The sequence below is a fragment of the Gopherus evgoodei genome, chromosome 1 (assembly GCF_007399415.2).
Source record: "Gopherus evgoodei ecotype Sinaloan lineage chromosome 1, rGopEvg1_v1.p, whole genome shotgun sequence".
Taxonomy (NCBI): Eukaryota; Metazoa; Chordata; order Testudines; family Testudinidae; genus Gopherus; species Gopherus evgoodei.
The window spans coordinates 163,632,204-163,651,682 of NC_044322.1; the positions used below are offsets into that span (position 1 = coordinate 163,632,204).

The 19,479-nt window shown below is 42.8% G+C and overlaps 1 protein-coding gene across 4 annotated transcripts in view; it reads right to left on the reverse strand.

The window, feature by feature from the left end:
* DYRK1A (dual specificity tyrosine phosphorylation regulated kinase 1A) overlaps positions 1–19,479 on the reverse strand; it is a 165,576-nt gene that overhangs the window by 3,469 nt on the left and 142,628 nt on the right. For all 4 annotated transcript variants that reach the window (XM_030577788.1, XM_030577778.1, XM_030577766.1 and 1 more), the window contains exons 6-10: positions 7,397–7,683; positions 4,311–4,457; positions 3,762–3,902; positions 3,167–3,473; positions 2,698–2,822 (exon numbers count right to left, since the gene is read on the reverse strand). In XM_030577788.1, coding sequence (XP_030433648.1) covers positions 2,698–2,822; positions 3,167–3,473; positions 3,762–3,902; positions 4,311–4,457; positions 7,397–7,683 — 1,007 coding nt within the window. The remainder of the gene's footprint in view (positions 1–2,697; positions 2,823–3,166; positions 3,474–3,761; positions 3,903–4,310; positions 4,458–7,396; positions 7,684–19,479) is intronic.

Sequence of the window (19,479 nt, forward strand, 5' to 3'; positions counted from 1 at the left end):
ATTCTAATTATGTGACCTACTGCAAAAGTTGTAAAAAGCAAATTCAGAGGCAGCATTGTTTAATAGTAGTAATCAGTAAGTATGTGTTTACATAATACCTAGCACAACAGGACCCTGATCTCTGATTGCGGCCTCTAATACTGAAAAACAAATTATTAGTTCAGTAAAAGCTGTTTTATCTGGCATGTTGGGGGAATGGGGAATGCCGGTAAGTGAAAAATGCCAATTAACTCAGAGGGAGGGAGTTTGGGTGTGGGCGGGAGTGCGGGGCTGGGGAACAGGAGCAGGTGTGGGGAATGGGCTCTGGGAGGAAGTTTGGGTGCGAGAGGGAGCTCAAGGCAGTGGGTTGGGGCGCAGGAGGGAGTGCGGGGGCCCCTCACCTCGAGCAGTTCCCCGCAAGCGACAACCTGTCCTGGGCTGCTTTATAGAGCTTTCCGGTTGGTGAAGTGCCAGATAAAACAGCTTTTACTGTATTAATATTATTAGACAAGCAGTTTGAAGTTTGCGTTGAGATCCCAATAGCATCAGAAAAGTATTAACAACCCTACCAAAATATTAGCTAATAAAACTGATTTCATAAGTTTATTTTCATAATTATTCCTCTCACCTGGGAAGAAGTACATTTACTCCTTTTATAACAGCGATGGCAATACTGAGAAGCTCTGTTTTTCCACTAGCTTTATGTTGCAAAGTGATGAGCAACAATGGCCAATAACCACTACATTTTAGTTTTATTCTTTTATCAGTATATCAAGCAGATATATACTCATTTATATTTTTAACCAATATTTATAGTTCAACAAATAATAAAAGCCACAAAAAATACTATTACTACTTTGCACTTGTATAGTGGCTTTCCTTCAAGAACATTAATATGTCTTAGAAACATTAATGTCAAATGGGGATAAAGAGAGAAACTGAACCACAGGTTTACCTGGGGACAGACCCTGCCCTTGCAAGCTCTGTGTGGGTTCTCTGCAATACTGTTGTGACCTTGGCACAAAAAGCAGGAGTGTGTTAATAAAGACTGAGGATGACACAAAGTTGGGAGATATTGCCAATACAGAAGAGGATCGGAATATTATACAAGAAGATATAGATGACTTTGAAAACTGGAGTAATAAAAATGTCATGAAATTTAATAGTGCAAAGTGCAAGGTCAGGCACTTAGAGACTAACAACAAAAATGTTTGCTGTAAGCTGGGGACTTTTCAGTTGGAAGCAACAGAGAAGGAGAAAGAGCTGGGTGTATCAGTTAATCACAAGATGACTACAAGTCGCCAATGTGATGCTGTGAAAAAAGCTAATGCAGTCCTAGGATGCATCAGGCAAGGTGTTTCCAGTAGAAAAACAGAAGTGGTAATACCGTTATACAAGGTACTGGTTAGACCTCAACTGGAACACTGTGTGCAGTTCTGATCTCCCAGGTTTAAGAAAGATGAATTCAAACTGGAACAGGTGCAGAGAAGGACTACTAGGATGATCCGAGGAATGGAAAACCTTCCTTATGAGAGGAGACTCAAAGAGCTTGGCATGTTTAGCCTAACCAAAAGAAGGTTGAGGGAAGAGATGACTGCTCTCTATAAATACATCAGAGGGATAAATACCAGGGAGGGAGAGGAGTTATTTAAGTTAAGCACCAATGTGGACACAAGAACAAATGGATGTAAACTGGCAATCAACATTAAATAAAATTTGTTGACGGTTTCTAACCATCAGAGGAATGAAGTTCTGGAACAGCCTTCCAATGGGAGTAGTAGGGGAAAAAACCTAACTGGCTTCAAGACTGAGCTTGATAAGTTTATGGAGCGTATAGTATGATGAGACTGTGTACAATGGCATACTGCCAATCTGTGACTGATAGCAGCAAATATCTCCAACAGCTGATGACGGGACACTAGATGGGGAGGGCTCTGAGTTACTACAGAGAATTCTTTCCAAGCTGTCAGGCTGGTGGGTCTTGCCCAGATGCTCGGGGTCTAACTGATCACCATATTTGGGGTGGGGAAGGAATTTTCCCCTGGATCAGATTGGCAAGGAAAGCTGGGGGGCAGGAAGGGGGGCGCCATTGGTCACTTGCAGGTTTAAACTAGAGTAAATGGTGGATTGTCTGTAACATTAAGTCTTTAAATCATGATTTGAGGATTTCAGCAACTCAGCCAGAGGTTATGGTTCTATTACAGGAGTGGGTGGGTGACATTCTACAAACTAGATGATCATGATGGTCCCTTCTGGTCATAAAGTCTATGTTCAAAACTGCTCTTTGGGATGGACTGGAAGATTTATGACTATTTGAATTCTCTGGTCCTTAACAGGGAAATGGAAGAAAAGCTGCAAGAGCCCTAGAGGCTCTCTGTTGCTGGCACTCCATAGTTAGGGAGTGGGGGATTCTTCCTCCTTATAGCTGCAGGAGTCCCCAGTACTCAGCCAAATTATTAAGACTGCCGGTACTATTTTGGCCAAAATGACTTACCCAAGATATTCACAAAGGATTATCTGTGGAAGAACTGGGACTAGCAAAATCCAAGTCTTCCAATTGCCAGTTCCATGCCTACCCCACCTTTTTCATCACTTTGAAGTGTTAATTAGCATAAATCTTGACGTTACAGGATAGTTTATGGATTCAATCTATTCAAAATATAAAAGCAATTGCAGTTTTATAAATGCATCAGGGAGAAGCTCTGTTCAAGAGCATACCTGTGGACTGTGTGTTTCACAGTCCATAGCTTGGACAGCAGCAGTGAAGTGTCCACCACTGTGACGATGTTGATGTGTAGGGTCTGACCGAGCCCTTCCACTGTTGCTTGTCCCAGAAGATCCACCTATAAGAATCATAACACAAGCAATAATAGAACAGCAGCAATATTTACAGCATTCCATAGACCAACTATGTTAGGAACATAGTCTTAGGCTTTGATCTTGAAGCAATTTATTCCTTATAAAGCAGAAACAGGTCTAGATGAAAAAAATTCTACTGGATTTTTAAGTTATAGGTTGTAGTGGAAATCTATTATGAATTTTTAAACATTTTTGTTTTTAAAAAGACAGGCTTTCAGAAGTGAAAAAATGAAGACATTTATATGGAAAAATTGCTGACTTGAAATTTTTAATAATATTTTCTCTTTAAAATAATACTGTCTTGACAATTTACTAATGAGACATGTACCTGAGCTTGAAGATGTGCTAGAGGTGGTTCCTGAAGACTGGGACTGCTCCATGGCAGGACTCGTAGACACACTGTTACTTGTATTTGTACCTTCATCTGCTGTTTTCTTGAAGAAACTGTGCTGCAGGGCATAATAAGGTTGAATTCGGGTTTTGGGGTCATAATCAAGCATCCTTAAGATGAGGTCTTTGAACTTCAAGTAGTCAGCTACAGTATGACCCGATTCCCCAGCACGCCGTCCGCCTGGTCCCCCTGTTTCAACTCCAAGTATATTGTGAAGTTTACGAGTTCCTGGTGGTTTGTACTCCTGTTGAGAAGTTGGAAGTTGATTGTCATTCAAGTTATAAGCTAGACTTTACATTATCACTGTTTAAATAAATCATAAAAGAAAAATCAATCAAATGAAAGTCAGGAGTTATTTGTCAGTACTGAGAACATTAATAGATTTAATTTTCAAATCAATTCTATCATACTGAATATTAAACAGTGTTAAAATTAAGTCTTCAGAAGAACAAACATTTTTAATCTGTACAATAGTTACCACAGAAACTTATTTAGAACACACTCCATCCCTTATCTAGGATACCTAACCTACCCTTTTCCCATCTTTGGTCTTCTTTAAGTTCCAAGTGCCATCTGGCAACTTTTCAAAGAACTTTCTTGCTTTTGGTGCTTGGTCAAGAATGTGAGCAGGTGCTATACCCAGAACTTCCACTATTTTATTCATTTGATCCACCTGGTTCAAAAGAAAGAATAGTTATAAAAACAAAATGTAGTAGATAATTTGGCAACGAGATGAAATCTAAAATTCAAGGTAGACATATGGGAAGAAAACTAGAACTATCTAAAAAAGCTGTTGAGTTACAAATCAGCTGTAACATTTGAGAATATTAATTCTTATGTAAGAGGCAAATACACAAATAAGTCCAAGTATCAACATTTGCAGAAATCAATACATTACAATTTGATATAAGCAATCTGTACTTGAGACTCCTATCAAAAGATATTCCTACTGCTAAGTTGATGCCAATTCTTAGACAATTAAACAGACTTCCTCTGTGTGTGCCTTACAATTGATTAGATCAAACTCCTGATTAGAAAGAATGAAGAATAAGATCACTTCTACCGTTGGGAATTTACACACCTCATTTGCTCCACTAAAGAGAGGTTCTCCAGTGTGCATTTCTACTAAAATACACCCAAGGGACCACATGTCAATTGCAAGGTCATAAGGCATTCCCAGTAGCACCTCTGGAGATCTATAAAAACGACTCTGGATATATTGGTATATCTGGAATAAACACACAGAAAGATGATTAATAACTTCTGAAAAGCCCTGTCCTGATTTAGACATTAGTGACTTATTAGAACTTTACCACAGAAAAGTATTTTTGAGGTTGGGGAGGATGAAAAGGGAAATCGGGAAATTTAATAATAAACATAAAAATCAGAACTTGTACTTGAAGTCTCAGATATTTACATACCAATACTTAATACTAGAACTCTCCTGAGCCCTAACATCTGCTACACATCTTTAAAAATAGGGCTTTACTCAAAGTGATCCTTCTTTGTTTGTTTAAATTAATCTTTAAGAAAAAATAGGATTTCTCCCTATTCAGCCTAATATCCTCCTCTGAATATCCTATTCAGATTTCTGTTTGATACCCGCTGGGGGTGGGGAACATCCCTCTTCACACTCCTCCCAACACTCAACTGTTGCAAAAAAAAAAAAGGGGGGGGGGATAGCATTCTTACTCTTTACAAGTAAAATTTCAGAAATGCTTAAGTGACTTGCAAGCCTAAATTCCATGTTCAAAAGTGTTCAGGCCCTTAAGAGCCCCAGTCCCATTGGCTTTCAATGAGACTTAAGCTCCCAAGTCACTTAGATGCTTTTGAAAATTATTTTCTACAGGATTCCTAGCCATCTGTATGACCGACACTCCTGTTTTAGAGTGGTCAGGCAGGGAAAGATTACTATGTATGGCAGGTATATATGGTTGCATCTCAAGACGTGGGGTTTCTTTTTACTCACAAAAGCTTATGCTCAAATAAATCTGTTAGTCTTTAAGGTGCCACCAGACTCCTTGGTGTTTTTGTGGATACACACTAACACGGCTACCCTCTGATACTTATGTATGGTGAGATGTTTCTTCACTGACTGAATGCCATTCAGACAGTGAAGAACCTTTCTGCACACTAGGATATATTGAGATCCAATAAACATGCTCCATGTATCTTGAAATAATATCTATGAGCAGACTACCATTAAAAACTAAACTAGGTGGAGAGTCCAATTCTTCCTCAGGAAGGGAGAAGCTTTTGGAATTTGCTAAAATAACATTTATGTATTTATCTACAATTACAGTAAATGGTTTAATCCAATTTTTTTTAATGCAAGTGAAATTAGTACACATTGAAGGTGCCAGATAGATAGCCCTGAATACTGAAGTAATCTATTTATCCTCAAAACACATACGGCATAAATCATGGCAATCTAAGGGCATGGCTACACTTGCACATGTAGATGTAGAGCACTGAGAGTTAAACCAGCCCTCGGAGAGCGCAGTAGAGAAAGCGCTGCAGGGTGTTTACACTGTCAGATTCAAGCACACTGGCATGGCCACATTAGCAGCTCTTGTAACACCACAGAAAGCAGTGCATTGTCATAGCTATCCTAGCATGCAAGTGGCTGCAACATGCTTTTCAAATGGAGGAGTGGGGTAGAGTGTGTTGTGTGTATGTGGTGGGGGGAGAGAGTGGGTTTTTGGAGGGCTTGAGAGCATGTCAGCATGCTGTCTTATAAGTTCAGACAGCAGCAGGTCCCCCTGCCTCTCTCTCTCTCTCTCTCTCTCTCTCTCTCACTCATAGCAAGCAGCATTCCACACTAATGGCTTGCTTTGTCCCGGAGCAGAGAAGCATGCCAGCTGGCAAAAATGGAACTTTGAAAGGACATATCCGCATTCCTACAGCCAAGTTCAAAACAATAACAAGAGTGGTCACTTGACTTAAGGGGATTATGGGACGTTTCCGGAGACTGATCAAAGTTCAATAATGCAACACCTCATTCACACTGATGCTGGGGCATTTCAGCCGAGGCGCAGCAAGCGTTATGCTTCTCATGGAAATGGATTACCAGGAACGCTCCAGCTGCAGAGTCCAGGTGTTCTAAGTGCCTAGCCAGAGTGGACAAGTCGTGAGTTAGGGCGCCTGGGGCTGCTTTAATATGCTCTAACTTGCAAGTGTAGCCAAACCCTAAGTTTTCCTTTGCTGCCCAAGCAATGTGCCTCTATTCTAATCTAAAGGAACCATCTCCAGAACATAGGGTAATTCAGGCCCCTATTCCACAAACAATTAAATGCATACATAATTTTACTTACTCTAATAATCCCATGAAGTAAATGCAGTTACTCATATGCTTAATGTTTGCAGAATTGAGGCCTTAGTCACTAATCCCATTCAATTTTCTGTCTTGGGAGAGACTGTCAAGAACATGGCCAATTAGTGCTAATTTTGGTGGTGGATTTTGTGATGTGGACTGAACCACTGGACAACCATCAGATGACAGTGTCTCAAGTTTTTCCACCCTGGAACTGAATTTCAGCTAGCGAAATAGATGTTAGAAGTTACACACACCATCAGCAGTCCCCTGAGCTACCCAGTATTCCCAGTCTACCACTTATTTTCTTCTATTCCTAACAATGATACACACTTTATGACAAAAGATTAATGTTATGGAAATGGTGCTGTTCTCTTTAAAAAAAAAAAATAAAAAGAAAAAGAAAGTTACCTCAAAGCTCTCAGTCTGGTTGGCCTTGTATTAAAAAGCCAACTACTCTAATGTTACTATCAACAAATATCTTGAATGTTTTCACTTACCCATACCAAGCAGTATCTTAAAATCAAAAAAGGAATTACAAATACAGAAAAAGAAAATACTAGTGAAAATATTTAATTTGTTACCCTTGTACTATATTAAGCTCCAACTGTTAAATGTAGATGTCTTTTGCATTATGAAATAGCGTCAGGAAAATTAACTGGGAATTTGTTAAAGATATTTTTCATATGCACCCTTATGTTGCCACATCATAAAAACAAATGAGTGTTTAATATTAATCAACATAAGCAAAGCTGAAATTGGCAACGAGAAAGTGTTAGGATTGCTTAATCTCATTTTTAAATGTTCCTAAAGCTTCTAATCAAACAAAACATTAACATTTATGTAACACCCACCCTCTGCCCAAGTTGGCAAGAACTGCCAAAATCAACAATCTTGATAGCACTTCGTTTGGGGTTACAGAGCAGGATATTCTCAGGTTTTAGGTCACAGTGAATGATACTAAGTTCAGGAGTCGCAAGGAAAAGCAGTGCAGTGCACATCTGCTGTGCAAACTTTCGTGTCAGGTTCAGTGAGACACCTCTGAAGTTGGTGTTCCGCAACAGGTCATAGAGGTTGTAGGACAGCATTTCGAAAACTAAACAGAGATGGTTTCGGAACATAAAGTGGCGTTTCAAATGCACTAAAAGAGGGAAGAAAATAATTTTACATTAGAAGTATATATTCAATGTGATAACTAACAAATGCAAAAATACAACAAATTATTACACAAGGTGCTTCAAGTACCTTATAGGATCAGCTTCCAACATATTTATTAAAATAGGTGCTAGTTAGCAATATTTTCTGATTATAGTCATTTATCAAAAACAATATTCACTTAACACCTCATCAATCTGATTGAAATGATTACACAAGGAGGTGAAATAAGAAAAAACAAGGAAGGGACATTCACAGAAAGGAAAGGAAGCAAGTGAGAAGAATGGAGTAAAGTGAAAAATGGGAAGGGATGCCAAGTATGGATCTGCATAGCATGTGAGCTATGGAGCTGTAACAATGTGAACATAAGGGATTTTTATTATATGAATATCTTACAGCATCTCCCAGGTCTAGGAGAAACACATGCAGACTGCCTCTCTAAAACAGGGTTATACTTTCTCATTATTAAAAGAATTAAAATGTCTAAGATATCTGTAATCATTCAGCTAAGAGGAAAAAAAAGTAATTCCTTTTTCTGGGGAAGAGAGAATGGGGTAAAGGTAAGAAAAGATTAGGCAAGATTACTAGCATCTAGAAATAGTTTCTTGAGTAAAGTTTTATAATTCTCAAGGGAAGTGGTCACTTGCCTTTCCAGAGGGCAGTATTAACAATTTTAACCAACAATTCCTCCATGATTTAACTAACCACGAGAGGTGTAAAGTGCAAATCACAGGTCACAGCTTTCCAAAATGTAATTGAATAAAATGGGCCAAAATTCCAAAGGCATCACTCTCATCTGTCCCATTTAGACATAACAACAACACTTGGTATTGGTGGAAATGGAAGAAATGTGGTGTAGAGAAGATCCATGGATCACAGGATCAGGAATGCATCCAAAGTAGTCTCTGGACTCTGACGCTGTCTGGGGCAGAAGTGATGAGATTTCCTGTACACTTGATGGTGAACCAGTTCATAGTAGGGGAACCCCATTCGATGAATATCTACTGAGTCACATCTTTTATGGACAACACTTCCGTTGTCCACAAACTTTCTGCTGAGGTGATCTGACAGTACACTGTGTTTTCCTGGAAAATCAATCTTCTTCAGGCGACTTTATGGAATATGAAAAAAGTTCTACAGTTGGGGTACCTCTTGACACAGCAGAATGGATCTGATTCCACTCTGCTTGTTTAAGTAAAACATGCTAATGTTGCCTGTTATGACTTACACGGTAAGCCCCTTGATGGCTGGTAGAAAGATCACAGAAGCTTGATGACTGGTTCTTAACTCTAGCATGTTTATGAGAAGAGTTGTTTCCTCAAGGTGCCCAAAACCACTGCATTTGCAAGTCATCCAAGATGAGGCTCCATGCCCAACATGGATGCATCTATCAGTGTCTTTTATAGAACTGGTGAGGGAAGAATGGAACCCCTTTACAGACTTTTGTTAGGTCTATCCACCTCTAATCATAACAGGACTCATGGTGGAACAGGAACCAACATGTCCAGATGATGTTTGCTTGGCTGATATACAGACTTCAGTCACTTTTGCATACAGGACGAGAAAGTTACTCACCTTGCAGTAACTGAGGTTCTTCAGATGTGTCCCCCTGTGGGTGCTCCACTCTAGCTGACAGTGCGTCCCGGCGCTGTTGATCGGAGATTTTCGGTAGTAGTGCCTGATGGGGGCGCACGCACCCAGATGGTAACTCCCGTCTAGTTGGAATCTTCAGGAGTGCGGGCACACCACACCCTCGTCAGTTCCTTCTCTACCGTGGAGCATCTGACTAGTACTCCAAAGTAGAGGGGAGGAGGGCGGGGAGTGGAGCACCAACAGGGACACACATCTCGAAGAACCTCAGTTACTGCAAGGTGAGTAACATTATCTTTTTCTTCGAGTGCTGTCCCTGTGGGTGCTCCACTCTAGGTGAATGCGTAGCAGTACCGACTATGGTTGGTGGGACTTTGAACAGTCTGGCAGCTATTAACAGGCCAAATGTTAGTACTCTGTACTGGTAATAGCAATCTCCCATTAGGAATGTTAGATATCTTATGTGGGCTGAGTGAACTGTGATGCAAAAATGAGCATCCAGGGGATGGAGAGTGGTGTATCAATCTCCTCTGCTCTAGAGATAGGGTAACAGAAGAAAATGATCCTGAACTTGACCTTTCTGACGAAGGCGTTTAGTCATCTTAGGTCCAGGATAGACTTCAGGGCTCTCTTTTTGGGACTAAAACCCCTCTCCCCCATACTTATGCAGAATTTCTGTTGCATCCAGAGACACACCTCTTAACAAGACTCTCTCATCAGAAGGGTCATTTGGGGGAGGTATTTGAGGGTGACAAGGAGACTGGAACTGGATAGTATATCCAATCTCTATTATGTTCAGAACCCACTGATCAATAGCGATAGTGTTCCAGAATTTTCAGAACAGATATAAATGATTCCCAAAAGAAAGAGATGGGGTGGGATGGTATGGGATGGGATGATCGGTAGGGATTGGTACTCTGCTCTTAAGCAAGCAGTCAAAATCAATCAAAGAAGGCTGATGGGTCAACACAGCAGTGGAAGTGGAAGATTTCTACCAAGGAAAATGTTGTCATTTCCTTGGTGGATCAAACTGTTTTTTCTGTTGATAGAAGGAATGGCATTTGGTAAAGCAGTGGCTTATACTGTTTTCCTTTGAGGGCAGGTGTATAGACTCCCAAAGACCGCAGGGTTGCCATTGAGTCCTTCAGAGAATGTAGTGTGCCTCATCAACCTTGGCATAGAAAAAGCTGCATCCTTTGAAAGGAAGGTTTTCAATTATGACTTGTACCTCCTTAAGAATTCCAGATGAGTGGAGTCAAGAAGACCTTCCCATTGCTATGGAAGCATCCACTGATGTGGAAACTCTGTCTGCTGCACCAAGTGCTGCCTGCAGAGATGTTCCAGCCACAACTTGACCCTCGGCAATGATGGATTTGAATTTATCTATCATTTCCTGTGGAATATTCTCAGTGAATTCTGTCAGAGTCTCATTTAATATAATCATATTTTGCCAACAAGGCTTGGTAGTTGTAAATTCTTATTTGCAAACTAGAGGTGGAACAGTTTTTCCTGCCAAACAAATTCAATTCTGGGGGGAAATCAATCTTTGTCATCTCTGGAGATTCATCTTATTGGCTGCTGCCAGTGAGCCTTGTGTGAAATGGGTATAAACTTGTTCAAATTCTTGAGAAGGGGTTTAATAGCACCCGTCCGTTCTTTTAGATGTTGAAGCTACTGAGGCTGAGGTTTACCATAGTAATTTGGCAGGGCCTAACAGGTAGTCAAGCTAGTTGATACAGAGGTATGGAGGAGTTTGAGAGTTTGTCTTGGATTACCTTAACAGGAATCTCTAGAGTTGAGGCAACTCCCCTAATAATTTCTTGAAATGTTTTGTAATCACCTAGGGTGGACAAAGACTGACAGCCTCATTTGGAGAGGAAGAAGAAACATTTTTGATATAGTCTCCCAAAGAATTCTTGCCATCAAGTTAAAGTAGTATGGGCTGGATGAATGGACTATAAAGTGGATAGAAAGCTGGCTAGATCATCAGGCTCAGCAGGTAGCGATGAATAGCTCCTGGTCTAGCTGGCAGCCAGTATCAAGCGGAGTGCCCCAAGCGTCGGTCTGGGGCTGTTTTTGTTCAATATCTTCATCAATGATCTGGAGGATGGCGTGGATTGCACCATCAGCAGGTTTGCAGATGACACTAAACTGGGAGGAGTGATAGATATGCTGGAGGGAAGGGATAGAATATTGAGGGAACTAGACAAATTAGAGGATTGGGCCAAAAGAAATCTGATGAGGTTCAGCAAGTACAAGTACAAAGTCCTGCATTTAGGAAGGAAGAATCCCATGTATTGCTACATACCAGGGACCGAGTGGCTAGGCAGCACCTCTGCAGAAAAGAATCTAGGGGCTACAGTTGACGAGAAGCTGAATGAGAGTCTACAGTGTGTCCTTGTTGCTAAGAAGGCTAACAGCATTTGGGCTGTATAAGTAGGAGCATTGCCAGCGGATCGAAGGACGAGATCATTCCCTTCTATTCAGCAATGATGAGGCCTCATCTGTAGTACTATGTCCAGTTCTGGGCCCCACACTGTAAGAAGGATGTAGAAAAATTGGAAAAAGAGTCCAGCAGAGGGCAACAAAAATGATTAGAAGGCTGGAGCACATGACTTATGAGGAGAGGCTGAGGGAACTAGGATTATTTAGTCTGCAGAATAGAAGAATGAAGCGGGATTTGATAGCTGCTTTCAACTACCTGAAAGGGGGTTCTAAAGAGGATGGATCTAGATTGTTCTCAGTGGTACCACATGACAGAACAACGAGTAATGGTCTCAAGTTGTAGTGAGGGAGGTTTAGGTTGGATATTAGGAAAAACGTTTTCACTAGGAGGGTGGTGAAGCACTGGAATGGGTTACCTAGGGAGGTGGTGGAATCTCTTTCCTTAGACGTTTTTAAGGTCAGGCTTGACAAAGCCTGGGCTGGGATGATCTAGTTGGGGGACTGGTCCTGCTTTGAGCAGGGAGCTGGACTAGATGACCTCCTGAGGTCCCTTCCAATCCTGATATTCTATGACCCTGTGAGGTGGGAGAGTCACAGAGCTTGATTTGCAGCCCGAATGTCTACAATGCAGTTAAACAATCTCTTGAGCCTGAGCCCTGCGAGCCTGAGTCAGCTGGCATGGGTCAGCCATGGGTGTCTAACTGCAGTGTAGACATACTCTTTTCAGTCAACTGAGAGGATTTATGGTCCTTGAAAATCAAAGGGCCTTGGAAGCTGAAGGGCCCAGAGAAGATCTGTATCTGCTCTCTCTCTCTTCGAGACTTATGCAGTTTTCTTCCTCTCTAACCTCAGTACCTCCCAGATGAAGATGATGGGTTTTTTAAGCTTGGAATGCCAGTTTTAGGAGAAACAGCAGCTGGGGCATTCCCTGAAATGAATCAATCAGATGATTCTTCCCCAGACAAGCTAGGATGAGAAGCAGGGTGCACTGACCTCTCTGAAAAGAGCATTTTAAATTCAAGACTCTCATCCTCTGGATTCTTTTTGAGAATGATTTGCAGATGGCACATCACTGAAGTGTCCTTCATTCAGATAAATCGAACACCAAGCACACCCATTGTTCAACAGCACTGCTGTCTCACATGAAGGACAATTCTTGAATCCTGGGGATTTACATTCAGTCATCATGACTGAAGTGGTACTGAAAGTACCTCCCACAAACAAAGTGCAATTTCATCACAAAGGAAAAAGAAACTCTAGAAAAACTCCTAACACTACTCTAAACTAAGTACCTAATTAGCAATTACCAAGCATATGAAGAGGCAGTCACTGCAAGCTCTGACCCATAGCCACAGGTGATGAACAGGAACTGAGGGATAGCTGAGGTGGCCCCTCCTTGTATGCACCTAGCTGGTGCATCGGGACACGAAGTGCAGGCACTTCCCCAACGGACACTGCTGCCAAAAGAATCTGTCTTGAGCACACTTGGTGCACGTACACTGATAGTGGAATATATATGGACAAGCACTCAAAGAACCGCCAAGATTTACCAGGCTGTCAACCATCTAGAAGAGCTGCTCCAGGAAATACTTTTGATGCGAAGGGGGGGAGCAAGCAAGGCGTAATATTTGCATACTCCAGTGTAGAGCTTTACCCATTTTTCTATAAATGAACTAATAAGGAACAGCAGAATCATAACTACTTTAGAATTTTAATAAAAACTATTAACAAAAATGCTTGTCCGTTATCCCTTCTTTGAATCTAGCTATTTGTCTCCTAAACATTATTCAATACTAAATATTTTATAGAGTTTACTAGAATATCCATGATTTATTTATAAAACACTCAATCTATGCAATCTCTATTTTATGACAGTGGTGGGCATGGTATACCTGAAAGCCTTCAAAAATGTTAAAAAAATCTGAGTCTTCTATAGACAACTTCTCTTTCTACATTAATTTATTGAGTATTCCAATAAAAAATACATCTATAAGCAAAATCAAAAGAACTTTTCTGTGCTTACAAACTTACAGTGTACATGTACAATGAAGTAGAAGCGCCTGTGTGTGCGTCATCTAGGCAATGTGGTACTTGTTTTGTGAAGCTACTTAAAGTAATTGCATATCAATAAAAAAATACCCCAGCACATGCCAGAATGTGGGGCAGCACAGAAAGCTTCATTAAATATTGAGGAAAAAACAGACTTCCAAGTTTTATAAATTGCATCAGTTTCTAGCAAAAGAAAGAGTTTTGAATAGTTACATGGTACTATCCTGTTAACTGATGCACACTTATGGAAACAATTTTAACAATTCAGATAACTGTCTATTTATAGAGAGATTTGTTGTGTGTTCAGTATATACTAGAAGATATTAATTTAAATTCACGAATTGGTTTAAAAATTAATCAGCATGAGAACATTTCTATATTAAAAGATAAACAAGCTCAAATTTCAGCCATACTGGAGCTGGAAAGTAACCTGAAGCAAGCCAAGAAGTATTATAAATTATTGCATAAAGAGCACAGTCAAACAGCAGGTGTGATATTTCATCAGAATACGTGCACTATTTCTCCCTTGTTCAGAATTACTGACACTCATTACATTGGTTTGTTCACTGGCAGCCATCTCAATTAAACCATCCATTTATAAAACAATCCAAGGGTAGCTTTAGGACAACGTTATGAGTTATATACATTTTAACATGATGTTTTGGGGAAATATGGATATTTAAAAAAAAAAATCAAGGATTTTTTCCAAGCAGAGGCCCTCAATCTAATATTAAAAATTCAAGAGGTTTATTATTGTCACACAGTATGTCACTATTTTGCAGTGAACTAATGTAAAGGAGAGTAGTTTTTAGATTTCTAAAAGGCATCTCTCTATGTCATATGTTGTGGAGTTTAATTTTTATTTCAGATATGAATGACATCAATAAGTTAAAACAACATGTTAAAATCTTTTTCATTAAAAAAATAACAAAACTTATTTCTACATACTAACAACTATAATATTGAATAAAATGAGCTAAAAATTCCTAAATGGTAAGGTTTTAAAATAGTTATCTGGTCACTAGATAATTTAGTCCTAGTAAAATTTTACATTTTGAAGAGAATCTTTCCATAATACAAAGATAAGCCAATACTCCCAACATACATAAAGAGAGAATAAAGCTACTAATATTATTAGCCTCTTAAAATTAATTTATTTTCTGTCATACTATAATCAATCTTTTTCCTCCATATTTCTTCTCAACTTTCACCATTCCTCTGTTCTGATATTCCTTCCCTTCCATTATCTTTCCCACTCTACCACATTCCAAAGAACAGGCAGGATTGCGAGTTTTAACATACTGGCTCTTATGGGCTGGCTAATTACCAATTTAGTTTTTATTATAAAATTAAAGGTGACAACACAACCACATCTCAGGGAAAACACAATGAAACCCAGCAGGAACAGCAAGGATGTATGTCTGATTTTGTGCCGAGACCAGGTGAGCTTTAATGCTCACTCATCTCTCAGTTTTATTGTAAAGACAGTTGCAGCAGCACAGGAGCCAGCAAACAGAGCTGTAAACAGGGGAGTTTCAGTGGGAGTTTACAGGGGCAGTTTGGGGGAAGACTAAGAAAGGCAAGCAGAGGAACACACAGGATACTGAAAGGAGTGTGCAGTGTTCTAGCAGTGTCTTGGTGCTTGTTGGGAGGTTGTTTTGCTGTGGGTGGTGGTGTTTTGGGTTGGTTTGTGTTTCACAGATTTACAGGATTTAGGTGGGAAACCTATGACAGATACAGAGGCAGCAGTTGTAGTGACCCGAGCAGTGGAAGACACAATGAAGATGACTGGACGTGGAAGCTGGGCTATGTACATGATCCTGGAGGGGGTACCCGAAAAGAGTTAGGTCTGCATGAAGTGCCGCCTGATAAGAGCTGATGGAAGAAAAGATCCAAGGATTGGAGATACAGGTTGAAACTCTGGTCGAGTTTAGAAGGGGGTTCGAGCAGATGATGGAGCACAGACATGATGAGGCTGAAGGGAAAAGCTCAGACTTGCAGATGGAAGCAGGACCAAACAACTCAGAGGAGACTGCTGGGTGAGGAAAGTGGACGGTGGAAGCATGTAACTAAGTGAACCAGGCAGAGGAAAAGACAGGCTAGTGAAGAAGAAATAGAGCTCAGGAACAGGCTTGCGGAGTTGGAAAACGAAGGAGCACAGCAGGTGGTTGCTGAAGGTGAGAGGGAAGGAAGGTGAGAGGAGCAGCTAGCCCTATAAGGAAAGGGGAAGAGTCAATGGAGATGACACCAAACATGAGCCCCAGAAGGATACGGGATGGGTTGCAGAGGATTGCAAGGGTGAATAGGAATCGAGAGGACTTGCAGCCAGAGGGAACAGGGGATAGACCAGAGAATTGCACCATCACCAGGAAAAGGCAAGTCTACAGGGTTGGGGACTCCTTACTGAAAAGAACAGACAGGCCTGTAACTAGAGCTGATCCAGAGAGCAGAAGGGTGTGCTGTCTGCCCGGGTGCTGAGATACGGGCTGAAGAGGATCCTAACAGGAGCGGGAAAGAATCTGCTGATCGTCCTTCAAGTGGGAATGAATGATACAGCTAGATTCTTGCTGGAACGTATCAAGGGAGACTATGCCAGGCTGGGGAAGACACTTAAGGAAATCAAGGCTCAGATGATCTTCAGTGAGATTCTGCCTGTTCCTAAAGAAGAGCCACAAAGGTGTCACAAGATTATGGCGATCCACAGATGGCTCAGGCAGTGGTGCTATAAGGAGGGCTTTGGGATGTATGGCCACTGGGAGGCATTCATGGACAGACGACTGTTCTCTTGAGATGGACTTCAGCTGAATAGGGAGGGAAATAGACTTCTAGGATGGAGGCTAGCACAACTAATTAACAGAGCTTTAAACTAGGAATTGGAGGGAGGTGGTTGGGAGATGTCCAGATAATCTCCCCGCTGGATTTTAACATTGAGAGGGAAGAAAATGAAGCAAGAAAGGATACTGTCGTGGGTAGGAGAATGGACATACAGAGGAAGGGTACTGTAGATAAAATTCTAATAGGTGATACTGGCAGTAGAATGTCTGGGCCTAATGGGGTAAAGAATGTGAGTGAAGCCAAACAGCAAGAATTAACATATTTGTACACTAATGCGAGGAGCCTAGGTAACAAAATGGAGGAAAAGACGGTTACTCACCTTTGTAACAGTTTTCTTCGAGATGTGTTGCTCATATCCATTCCAGTTAGGTGTGCGCGCCGCGCATGCACGCTCGTCGGAAGATTTTTACCCTAGCAACTCTGGTGGGTCGGCAGGTCACCCCCTGGAGTGGCGCCGCCATGGCGATGGATATATACCCCTGCCAACACGTCCGCTCCTCAGTTCCTTCTTGCTGGCTACTCCGACAGTGGGGAAGGAGGGCGGGTGTGGAATGGATATGAGCAACGCGTCTCAAAGAACAACAGTTACAAAGGTGAGTAACTGTCTTTTCTTCTTCGAGTGATTGCTCATATCCATTCCAGTTAGGGGATTCCCAAGCCTTACCTAGGCGGTGGGGTCGGAGTGAGATGTCGCAGAGTGCAATACAGTGGAGCCGAAGGCTGCGTCATCCCTAGACTGCTGAACCAGGGCATAGTGGGAGGCGAAAGCATGGACCGAGGACCAGGTCGCTGCACGGCAGATTTCATGAATGGGCACATGAGCGAGGAAAGCAGCTGATGATGCCTGAGCCCTGGTGGAGTGCGCAGCCACGTGGCCCGATGGGACGTGAGCCAAGTCGTAACAGGCACGGATGCACAATGTTACCCAGGAGGAAAACCGCTGCAAGGAGACAGGAAGCCCTTTAATCCGCTCAGCCACTGCGACAAATAGTTGGGGGGTTCTGCGGAATGGCTTAGTTCGTTCTATATAAAACACAAGCGTTCTACGAACATCTAGGGAGTGTAGCTGCTGCTCCCTGCGAGACGCATGCGGTTTTGGGAAGAAAACAGGGAGGAAGATCTCCTGGTTAACGTGGAAGGCCGATACCATCTTGGGGAGAAAGGCCGGACGTGGCCGCAACTGCACCTTGTCCCCGTGGAACACCGTATACGGGGGGTCCACTGTGAGGGCCTGAATTTCCTAAGCTCTTCTCGCAGACGTGATGGCCACCAGGAAAGCGGTATTCCAGGAGAGGTAGAGAAGGGAGCACGTTGCTAATGGTTCAAACGGAGGGACGTGAGTCTGGCAAGAACCAGGTTAAGATCCCATGTTGGGGCAGGGCAGCGTACCTGAGGGTAGAGGCGCTCTAGGCCCTTAAGGAACCTAGACACCATCGGATAGGAAAACACCGAGCGGCCATCCTCTCCTGGGTGGAATGTAGAGATGGCCACCAAGTGGACCCTTAGAGATAACGCCAAGCCCTGTTGTTTGAGGGACAAGAGGTAATCCAAGATGTTAGATATGGATAGCTTGGCAGGAAGGAAGTTCCGCTCCACGCACCAGCACGCGAAGCGCTTCCACTTGGCCAAATATGTAGCTCTAGTGGAAGGTTTCCCGCTACCTAGGAGTACCTGCTGCACCGGGGTGGAGCAACACAGCTCAGAGAGAGTCAGCCATGCAGGAGCCATGCCGTGAGGTGGAGCGACTGAAGGTCCGGGTGACGGAGCTTGCCATGGTCCTGGGTAAATCAGGTCCAGGTGAAGAGGCAGAGGAACAGGGTCGGCTACGGACAGATCTAGCAGCATAGTGTACCAGTGCTGCCGAGGCCACGCTGGAGCTATCATGATCAAGCGGGCTTTGTCCCTGCATGCTTTCAGTAGGACCCTGTGGACGAGTGGAAACGGTGGAAAGGCGTAGAGCAGGTGCATTGTCCACGGCACAAGGAAGGCGTCCGCCATTGAACCCGGTGAGAGGCCTTGAAAGGAGCAGAACGTCTGGCATTTCCTGTTCCCTCAGGATGCAAAGAGGTCTATCCGGGGAAACCCCCACTTCCGGAACAGTGAAAGGGCAACGTCCGGGCGAAGCAACCATTCGTGGGACAGGAAGGATCTGCTGAGGCGATCCGCCAGCGTGTTCCAAACTCCTGGGAGAAAGGACGCGACGAGGTGTATAGAATGGGCTATGCAGAAGTCCCATAGTTGTAAGGTTTCCTGGAACAGGGCTGAAGATCTTGTGCAGCCCTGTTTGTTTATATAGTGCATGGCTGTTGCGTTGTCGGTGAATACTGACACACAACAGCCCTGCAAGTGTTGTCAGAACGTCTGACAAGCGAGGCGGACCGCTCTCAGCTCTCGGACGTTGATGTGGAGATCCAGCTCGTGAGGTGAGCAATGGCCTTGGGTGTGTAGGTGCCCGAGGTGAGCCCCCCAACCAAGTGACAATGCGTCCGTTGTCGGGGACGCCGAGGGCTGGGGCGGGTGGAACGGGAGCCCCGCACACACCATGGAGGGATCCAGCCACCACTGGAAGGAGTCCAGAAAGGTCGAGGGAATGGTGACGACCATGACCATAGGATCCTTGGCTGGACGGTAATGCGTGTTGAGCGAGGATTGGAGGGGCCGTAGGCGCAGTCTTGCGTAGTTCGTTACGAACGTGCAGACCGCCATGTGGCCCAAGAGAGCGAGGCAAGTGCGTACCGAAGTTAGCGGCACCGCTTGCAGCCTCCGGATGATGGCCGTGAGAGCCTGGAACCGTGGCAGCGGTAGGCAAGCTTTGGCAAGAGTCGAGTCCAAGGTGGCCCCAATAAACTCTATCCTCTGAGTG